Source organism: Pleurodeles waltl, chromosome 5 (genome assembly GCF_031143425.1).
Source record: "Pleurodeles waltl isolate 20211129_DDA chromosome 5, aPleWal1.hap1.20221129, whole genome shotgun sequence".
In the NCBI taxonomy this organism is placed as follows: Eukaryota; Metazoa; Chordata; class Amphibia; order Caudata; family Salamandridae; genus Pleurodeles; species Pleurodeles waltl.
The window spans coordinates 580,438,935-580,449,812 of record NC_090444.1 but is presented as its reverse complement, the minus strand read 5'-3'; the positions used below and the strand labels follow the sequence as shown (position 1 = coordinate 580,449,812).

At 44.1% G+C, this 10,878-nt stretch overlaps 1 protein-coding gene across 1 annotated transcript in view; it reads right to left on the bottom strand.

Annotated features, from left to right (window-relative positions):
• Window positions 1–6,229: 6,229 nt before the first annotated feature.
• Window positions 6,230–10,878, bottom strand: part of RYR2 (ryanodine receptor 2) — a 2,714,825-nt gene continuing 2,710,176 nt past the window's right edge. Inside the window, exon 103 of the mRNA XM_069234403.1 lies at window positions 6,230–7,552. Within this exon, the coding sequence (XP_069090504.1) occupies window positions 7,457–7,552 (96 nt within the window). The 3' untranslated portion in view covers window positions 6,230–7,456. The remainder of the gene's footprint in view (window positions 7,553–10,878) is intronic.

The window sequence follows — 10,878 nt, the reverse complement described above, 5'->3', positions numbered from 1 at the left end:
ACCGGTTTCGGGGTTTCACCCCTCATCAGCCAGGCTAGCTTGAATCCAGTGGCACAGTGAGCCCGGGACCCACGTCTGGGCATACCCGGCGCACTTAGGGCGGCAAAAGCAAAGCAAAACACAAACGCTGTGGGATAGCGTAACTGGATGGACGGAATGCAGAACCAATCAAACATTCACCCCCAGTCACAGATCTGGGTTTAATCCATCCATTATTTTGCTCACCATGCCACCCCAGTTTGAACCCAGCCATATGCAAATCAGTCTTGACCCTGTTCCTCATGGGAACAGTCCAGCCCGAACTGCCAGGCCAGGTTCTCCCTGGACCGGAAACAAGCATCCTGGGACCGGTTTCGGGGTTTCACCCCTCATCAGCCAGGCTAGCTTGAATCCAGTGGCACAGTGAGCCCGGGACCCACGTCTGGGCATACCCGGCGCACTTAGGGCGGCAAAAGCAAAGCAAAACACAAACGCTGTGGGATAGCGTAACTGGATGGACGGAATGCAGAACCAATCAAACATTCACCCCCAGTCACAGATCTGGGTTTAATCCATCCATTATTTTGCTCGCCATGCCACCCCAGTTTGAACCCAGCCATATGCAAATCAGTCTTGACCCTGTTTCTCATGGGAACAGTCCAGCCCGAACTGCCAGGCCAGGTTCTCCCTGGACCGGAAACAAGCATCCTGGGACCGGTTTCGGGGTTTCACCCCTCATCAGCCAGGCTAGCTTGAATCCAGTGGCACAGTGAGCCCGGGTCCCACGTCTGGGCATACCCGGCGCACTTAGGGCGGCAAAAGCAAAGCAAAACACAAACACTGTGGGATAGCGTAACTGGATGGACGGAATGCGGAACCAATCAAACATTCACCCCCAGTCACAGATCTGGGTTTAATCCATCCATTATTTTGCTCACCATGCCACCCCAGTTTGAACCCAGCCATATGCAAATCAGTCTTGACCCTGTTCCTCATGGGAACAGTCCAGCCCGAACTGCCAGGCCAGGTTCTCCCTGGACCGGAAACAAGCATCCTGGGACCGGTTTCAGGGTTTCACCCCTCATCAGCCAGGCTAGCTTGAATCCAGTGGCACAGTGAGCCCGGGGCCCACGTCTGGGCATACCCGGCGCACTTAGGGCGGCAAAAGCAAAGCAAAACCCAAACGCTGTGGGATAGCGTAACTGGATGGACGGAATGCGGAACCAATCAAACATTCACCCCCAGTCACAGATCTGGGTTTAATCCATCCATTATTTTGCTCACCATGCCACCCCAGTTTGAACCCAGCCATATGCAAATCAGTCTTGACCCTGTTCCTCATGGGAACAGTCCAGCCCGAACTGCCAGGCCAGGTTCTCCCTGGACCGGAAACAAGCATCCTGGGACCGGTTTCGGGGTTTCACCCCTCATCAGCCAGGCTAGCTTGAATCCAGTGGCACAGTGAGCCCGGGACCCACGTCTGGGCATACCCGGCGCACTTAGGGCGGCAAAAGCAAAGCAAAACACAAACGCTGTGGGATAGCGTTCAACAAGACTTTGAAGGGGATGATTGCAGGATTACCTAAGGCCATGAGGCGTAAGTGGGACATCCTCTTGCCATGTCTTCTCTTTGTCTACAGGGAGGTGCCACAGAAAGGAGTAGGGTTCAGTCCCTTTGAACTCCTCTATGGCCACCCTGTCAGAGGACCTTTGAGCATTGTCAATGAAAGGTGGGAGAAAGCTCCTAGCAAACCCCCCCAAGGTTGTGGTCAGCTACATGTTGGCCCTCCATAACCAGAGGCAGCGCTATTGGAAAAAGGCCAAGAGCAACCTCGAGGCCAGCCAAGAGGTGATGAAATGTTGGCATGACCACAGGACAACTCTGGTAGAGTTTTAGCCTGTCCAGAAAGTATGGGTCGTGGAGGCAGTAGAGCCCAGAGCTTTCCAGGGCTGCTGGACTGGCCCATACGAAATCAAGGAGTATAAGAGGGAGGTCACTTATGCAGTGGATCTCCAGATCCCTAGGAATCCCCTAAGAGTGCTCCATGTCAACAGATTCAAGCCTCACTTTGAGAGGTCTGAACTGAGCATGCTCCATGTGATAGATGTGGGTGTGAAGGAGGAACGTGAGCTTCTCCCTGGCCTCCTGTCTGCACAGGAACATGATGGGTCAGTGGAGGGTGTCAACCCCTCTGCCATCCTGACCACAGAGCAGCAAGGCGACTGTTACCAGTTGCTGGGACAATTTGCCTCACTGTGTTCCCTCACCCCTGAGCTCACACATCTGACATTGCCACAGAAGACAGTCCCCCTGTAAAGAACACAATTTACAGTTTGCCAAACAGGGTGAGAGCCAGCATCCAGGAGGACATCTCCAAGGTGCTAGCTTTAGGGGTAATTGAACCCTCTAGCAGTCTGTGGTCCAGCCCCGTGGTGTTGGTACCGAAGGCCGCCCCACTGGTTGCCAAACCAGACTTCGGCTCTGCGTGGACTACGGGCCTCAATTCTGTCACCAAGACTGATGCACACCCCATCCCCAGAGCTGATGAGCTCATCAACAGGGTAGGCACTGCCAAATTCTCAGTACCTTTGATTTAACATTAGGTTACTTGCAAATCGCCTTCACTGAGGGACCAAAATAGAGGTCAGCTTTCTCAACCCCTGAGGGCAGTTACCAATTCTGGGTGATGTCCCTTGGCTTGAAGAATGCCCCTGCTACCTTCCAACAGTTGGTTGACAGAGTACTGGCTGGCAAGGAAGATGTATGTGCCACCTACATAGATGACAATGCTGTCTACAGTGCCAGCTGGGAGAAACACCTATATCACCGCCAAGAGGTGCTTCAGACCCTGCAACAGGCAGGCCAAGCAATCAAGACCAGCAAATGCCAGACTGGGCAGGGTTCTGTGGTGTATTTGGGACACTTGGTAGGTGGTGGCAAGGTCCAGGCCAAGATTGAAACCATCATGGGCTAGCAACTACCTACAACCCAAACCAAAGTGAGAGCCTTCCTAGGCCTCCCAGGCTACTACAAAAGATTAATTAAGGGTTATGGTATCATTGTTGCACCCTAACTGAGCTGACTTCTAAGAAGCAGCCCAGGTTGGAGATCCAAACAGAGACTCGTCAGAAAGCCTTTGATTCTCTTAAGGAAGCCATGTGCACAGCATTTGTGCTCAGGACTCCTGATTACTGTAAGGAATTAATTGTGTAGATGGATGCTTCAGAGCATGGCATAGGCGCAGTCTTAGCACAATTGAATGAAGAGTGCCTAGACCAATCGGTAGGCTTCATTAACAGGAGGTTACTTCCACAGGAACAGAGGTGGAATGCCATTGAAAGACAAGCATTTGCTGTGGTTTGGGCACAGAAGAAGCTGAGACCATATCTGTTTGATGGGTGAAAATCCTAAACTCTTGAGGTGGTTCATCTCCCTGCAGGGAATGTACTTTACAGTGGAGCACTGCCCGAGGACAGACCACATCAATGCTGATGGGCTCCCCCAGATTTTTCTGCCTTAGTGACGAAAGCTCCCAAGGCACTGGGTAGCTTTCCCCACTTTAAGCTGGGAGGACATGTTAGACATGACAGCCTTAGGGTGGTCTTCCCCCAAAGTTCTGCCTGCCTCCCTCCATTTTTCTGATCTCTTTTTTGTTTATTTTGGGACTCTGCACAAATTACCACTGCTGACCAGTGCTAAAGTAGTAGTGCTCTCTCTCCTAAACATTGTAAAATTGGCTCCTACCCAATTGGCAGAATTAATTTACCTATAAGTCCCTAGTAAAGTGCACTATATCTGCCCAGGGGCAGTAACTTAAATGCTACTAGTGGGCCTACAGCACTGATTGTGCCACCCACATGAGTAGCCCCTTAACCATGTCTCAGGCCTGCCATTGCAAGCCTGTGTCTGCAGCTTCACTACCTCTGCACTCATCTGCATAATGATGGGTCTTCCTCTTCAGGAAGGGTGGAGGGACCCACACAAAGGACTGATAACCTCCCACAGATCTCCTGGCAGTCCGGGCTGGGTTGAAAGGGAAGTGGTGCACTTCAAAACAACTCTTTTAAGTCTCCTCAATTTCAAAGGCACATTTGAGTATATTTACTGGTATATTTACTGGGTCTGTGACCCTGTAAAAATCAGACACGTCTGTACCTACAACAGGACTCTGTAAGAAGGACTGCAGTGTTGCCCAAAGGACTCAACTGGACTGCTTTTCTGGAAGAACTCCTCTTCTGCTGGTTGCCTTGCTGCCTTCCCACCACAAGTAAGTTTGAAGGACTTGTCAGCTTTCCTCCTGTTAAGACGTCTCAGGGCCATCAAAGACTTTACCTAAAAGAGAAAATTCCTGCCTCAAAACAACGGAAAAACCTACGCAACGCCTGTTTTGCAGCTGAAAAATTGGCACAAAGCCTGCAAAATCGACGCAGCACCGGAAAATCCAACGCATCGCCTGTTTCACCGCAGTTCCATCATCACAGTGTGTCTGGATTTTCACGCATCAACCCTGGGTGTCAATTTGTCATCAACCCCGCACTTCAATAAGGAATTGAGACCGTTGACTTTGTTTTTGACGCATCCCAGGTACTTTATGCTAAAGAGATACAACCGTTGTTTCCAATGGATTAAGACTTCCTTACACTTCTAAAAAGTGATATCTTGACTGGTGTATATTGGACCTTTGTCGTTTTGGTCTTGTTTTATTCAGATAAATATTACTTATTTTTCTAAACTGGTGTTGAGAACTTTTTGTGGTGTTTTCACTGTGTTGCTGTATGAGTAATTGCACAAATACTTTACACTTTGGCTTCTAGGTTAAGCCTGTCTGCGCTGTGCAAAGCTATCAGAGGGTGAGCACGGGATAATTTAGATTGTGTTGTGAATTATCCTGACTAGGATTGTGGTCCCTACTTGGGCAGGGTGCATACCTCTTCCAACTAGAGGCCCAATTCCGAACAGACATGATGCAGGCAATTTTAAATGTAACCAAAACATTGTGTTGTAGGTCATTTTCATTTGAAGATAGCACTGTTTCCATTGAATGGTCACGCCATTGGCACAAACATACAGTTTTTGTGATAAAACTATAATACATAAAAATGAGAACGTGTGGAAATCAAGTTCCAATGAATAGTTATTATTTGTGCATCACCAAGTAAAGAGTCTTGATTTGTTCTGATCCTATTAAAATCTTTGTTTTCATCGCACTTCAAAATTACAAAAAATGTGCTTCCTTTCTCCTTTCCTAACCAATGAATGTGTTCTGTTCATTTACAGGTATTTATATATTGTTGTGTTACTTAAAAATGACATCCTAATGCCTACAGGCTTTCTGATCACACTTCATACACCCCAGTAAGACTGCCACATAATTCACTTTACTTTTTTTCTCTAATTGCAAAGTGAGATTCTTTTGTAAACATAAGTCCTCATGTCAAAATGACAAGCTGAAGGCAGAGAATGAGATATGCCCTTTGTCTTTGAAGCACAGCAAATGTGGCAAGATAAATACAGAATTTAAAGGTATCTTTATAGATTACTGGGACTTCCCCGACCACCAATAATTGTCTTCAACTCACCAGTGGGTCGTGACCCACAGTTTGGGAAACACTGCCATATGGGTGTTGCAGCAACCTGGGCAGAAGCTAATAGTGTACTCTTAACTGAGATATGCCGGGCAACAACATGGTATTACGCAGACACTTTTGTAAAAGACTGTTTTTTTGAACTAGCAATTCTGTGAATTTGCCTGTTTTTTTTACTGGTAAATGATACATTTGTTGGCATAGTATTGATAATTCTCAGCATTTTAATATTATCACTTCTGCCTTAGTTCATTAGACTGATGTGCCCTGTACTCATCTGCTGCTACGTTCATTCACTCATTTATCCATGCACTCATACATGCAAAGATCAATCCATTCACTTGCCCATCAGTTTTCCATTTTTCACTCATTCTTCCATCCAGTCATCAAGCCATCTGCTTACACTTTCTCACATCAATCCAATAAAACACACAAGTATACTTGCAGATCAAGAACCATTTTAACTTAGCAAACACTCTGACATATTGACTTTGCCAATGCTTATTTGCATATTAATGGTTCTATAATGAGATCTTGCTATAGGAGGGATCCCATTTACCTGTATCCCGTACCAGGACACAAAACTAAAGGCATGTTCTACTTTTGACGTTCTCCAGCATTTACTATTACAGTTTAGAGACCGAAATAAAAATGATCATCTTTAAAAGTAATTCTGCTTTCCATTCTGAATCAATCTGTATTTTTATTGTTAAAGATCATTGGCATAACAACTAAAAAGAATCAAACGGAGTGGTGTACACATCACTGGTGCATCATGAGAGCAACTGATTGTGTCCCTGAATGGATATTGCTTCGGCATCTATTTTCAGAAGGAATGGACAAACAAGACATTCTCAATGTCAATACTTTTCACAGATGGCAAAATGATCCCAAACGAGCCCTAAAGTCAAGTTCATAACACTGGGGTTGTGCGGCCAGTGATACTGGATGGTACAAGAAAGCCCACAACACTATATTACCATGGATATATAATTTACCGTGAAGGCTTTGTCACGTCAATCAACTTTTGTAGTTTGCTTCTTTTGTTTAAACTTGCATAATAAACATGCAATGGAACATTTCTTCTAAAAGTCACTTTTTTAGGGTTTTCTTTGTTTTATAGAAAAAGATTCATAAAGTTGCAGTGCTGCATCTGAGCATTACCAAAAATAAGAGAAAAGGCTAAGGAGGCAGAGAAAAGTCGATTTAGCTTGATAAGGAGATCCTATTTTTTGTCCTGAGACATGCCACATATGGTCTTCTTAAAATAAATAGGGAGATTGCAGGTAAATAACGCTCCCCTCCCAAAGCCCCTATCAGTTCCCACCCACCCTTCCTCCCATCAAAAGAACAACAAAAATAAAATATCCCACTTTAATCTAAAATGGCTGGAAATTAGGAAAAGGTAAGATGACATGCACTCATCTTCTGCATAGCTCAACCCACATATAGTAAGGCACTATTTCCCCCACTGCAGCTTGATCAATATCGCTCCTTCGTGGATGATGAAATAAACAGAATGAATGCGCGTGGCGATTCCATTTTCTTTTACAAACTGCCATTTCAAAGGAAGTCTCACACAGGCTAGGGAACTGTCTGAGTGTGTCAAGAAAGTATATTATTTATGTGCTCTGTTTTTTGCAGAGGCAGGGGTTTTTTGTGTTCTTCCTCTTCCCAGGGCACTTCTACAGTGAGATATCCATGGCACTGTCATTTTCCGAACCAATGTACCTGGAAAATGAAAGCAGAAAGGCTGTCCAAAGAATGCCTTTCTGCCCAGCAAAAGCACACGGGTTCAGGTGGATCTTGAAACTTCCATGTGCACTCCTCGGTGAGCTTGGAAGCTGCGCGTGCCCTTCCAGTTGACTGAATACTGGAGTCAGACCTATGCTTAATTGAGCTGGTCTTCATACTGTTTGCGGAAGCAGTCCCCAGCAGGAAAGAACTCCCAACAGCGTTCTTGATACATCTTCCATACATATGATTCCTGAAAAATAATAGGGACATAATCAGAAAGCTTTACAGTACATTAGTTCTGCGGACAATGCCCTAGATTGTGAAACTAAATGGTAAATAAATAGCATTTCTGAAGACAAATGTATTTTCAAAAAGGTCAACTTGGTCACAAATCATGCATGTTTTCCTATCACTACCCCTCTCAACGGACACATAGTACAACTTGCAAACCTAGAAGGCTGTTTAATCTGGCTTTAATTGTGCTAATACACTCATCCCAAGCCTGGCTGATAATAAACAAGGCTTATGCAGAGGAGACATAGAGGCATACCGGTTGCATGTAAATGGCACTATTAGTGCATGCCTGGGTTTGCATTCATTACCACATTAACATTCGGCCTACTGGCTTTACAATACTTGGCCTATACAATAGTTAACTTGCATTAAAGGCAGCCATATATCTGTATCAAATAACAACAGCACATGACCTACCATGTTAAAAGAACAATGACACTGTACCATAAAAACAAAAAGTATAAAAAGTAATGCACGCTTTGACCTTTCCAAAGCAAATAAAATATAGTAAACGGGTCGCATTATTACTCGTATATGTTACAGGGCCAACGCTGACAGTGGCAAGCAGCATGATGCATATTCAGGGACACTTATCAGTGCAATGTGTCAACCCTCTTGAACTGGCATTGTACACAGTCTATCATTGTTTCACCTTTCCAGATTGCTGCAACAGTTAGAATCAAATTGTGGTGGTCATCTAAGAAAGGCATTGTAAAATACTGTGCCATTAATTTATTATTCCACGATGGTCGATATGTTTTGAATCAACATTGTGGATGTCTTGTTACTTACTGCTTTTTCTACTGTGAGCAAGGCCAGTCATTAGTGTCTGAGTGCGTTGCCAAGATTTGCCCCCATACCTGTGCCACACTGCTTCTCACTGCCAGCTTTACTCCTTTGTGATATTTAGGTAGCATGTACATTTACAAACTATTGTAAATGTGGCAGCCATCTTGGAATGGGAAAACAAACATACAGTATGCAGAATTCTTTTTAAAGATGGCTGCCGCATTCAGAATCAGTCAGCATGCAGGTTACGGAGCCGCATGCTTGAATACTGAAAAAAATCTGGAAAAAGGTTACTACAATGAAAAAAAAGGACTGCTTTATTTATGTCTAACACAATTCAATGAATGTGATCAAATGTGTGATAATTGGACCATACATTTCAGATGTAAAACAGTCCCTCAGGCATCCCAATGCAGTAGGAATGATACCCACATACACACACTAGAAATACTAAAAATACTTAAAGTTGTGATTGACAGTGTCTCATGCCAGAGGCAGATCGGTAAGTCAATGGCAGAACAGCCCTGAGCCAAAGAAGGTAGTCGCTGAAGGAGGATGACCCAAAAGTCCATTAGATGTATATTGTTTTTTTAGAAATATATCTTTAATGTATATCCTGCATATCCAGTGGCACTACAAATTGAGCCGCCCTCTGAGGGCTGCTTCATGTAAGGACTATGGGCCTGATTTAGAACTCGGCAGATGGGTTACTCTGTCACAACAGTGATGGACATCCTGTCCGCCAAAATTTAAATTTCAGCGGTTGGGATATCCATCACTGTTGTGAAGGATTAACATGTAAGCTGAGTTTTAAATCAGGCCTTGTGTGTTTTGGATATATTTTGTGTGAATACCAAAAGATGAAGAATTGGTTTGAAAGCCTCTTAGTTTAAAAGCTGTGTTAGTATGTATGTCATATAATTTTTTCAGTGTAGTTGTGGTTTAATCTCTTGAACTCTCTTCAGCTGCTATCCCCAGCGCACAGCTGTGGTACTCCACCTGACTTAATCTACCCTATAGTACACTGTGTAATTGCACAATGTCTGATTTACCAGCTGGTATACATTTAAATACTAAAATACTATGGTTTTGAACATACAATTAATGACTAAATCTATATTTTTTGTATCCTATGTGAGAATTTCCACCCAAAATTCATGCTTATTAGTTTAACGATTAGAGTGGTCCATGTGTTTCGATTAAGGTATTATTTCATGAGGGCATGGGGTCAAAAAACAGTTTGGGTACAATGTATTTATTTTTTAATTACAGGTGGGAATTTAGTGGGAATGAATTCTATATGCATAATTAAGCAATCAAAGATGCACTCCTGTCTGGTTAGGACTTCACATTGTGGTACATAAAATGTAATTTCACGTGGAAAGGAATGTTATTTGCATGTGGTAAAGAACAGGATGGTATGACAATTAAAAGGTGTGACCAAAATATTCCATAAAGCTTGAAGTAGAAAATAAATCTGTTCGGTGAGCACTCCCACACCATAAAAATTGTTTCCATTATCTAATCCATTTGAAGTTCAGTAGAAAGTCACACAGGCAAGTCACCATTGGAGGATCAGCCAAAATCATTGGTTTCGCTGGTGGATTAAGAACCAATGAGCACATTAATTTGGAAATGTTGCGAAAATAACAAATGCAGTGGAAGCAGTTTTTTATCTATATGTGGAGGCACTGGAAATGTACCCATAAATAGCAGGCATGTTGTGGTACCCACATAATTCAACACTTGGACATGCTGGCTTGTTACCCTGAGTAACAGGCTTCTCATATTCAGCTACATCTGCTGATTGTATCACTGTGGTGTGGTGGAACTTTCATATTATATACAGAAGAGCTATCTTCACGTTTTTATGTTTTTACCCCTGCTTATTGGCAATAATGATGCTGGACCTACATCTATGGATTTACCACTCCTGAGTGAATTTTCGTATCCAGTAAAAGTTGGTTGATTTCATGTCATCAGTCGGTTCTAAACCATGCCCACAGTTTTAATGTAAGTTGCGAATGACTACTTACATGGCCTAAACCAAAGGGTGACGAAGAAAGATGTAGGGCCAGATGTAAGAAGGCATTAGCGCCTCGCAAACAGTGAAAAACGTCGTTTGCGAGGCGCTAATGCCCTCACGTGATGCTGAAACACATATTGCGAGTCGGTACCGACTCGCAAAATGTGTTTCAGACTCGCAAATAGGAAGGGGCGTTCCCTACCTATTTGCGAGTCGCACCGCAATGTAGGGTTGATTTGGGACCGCGAAAGCGGTCGTAAATCAACCCGCAGTTACCATCCACTTCAAGTGGATGGTAACTCATTCGCAAACAGGAAGGGGTCCCCATGGGACCCCTTCCCCTTTGTGAGTGCTCACAATAATGTTTTTTCAGAGCAGGCAGTGGTCCTATGGACCACTGCCTACTCTGAAAAAAACCTAAACAAAAAGGTTTCAGTATTTTTTTCTATTTGCAGCTCGTTTTCCTT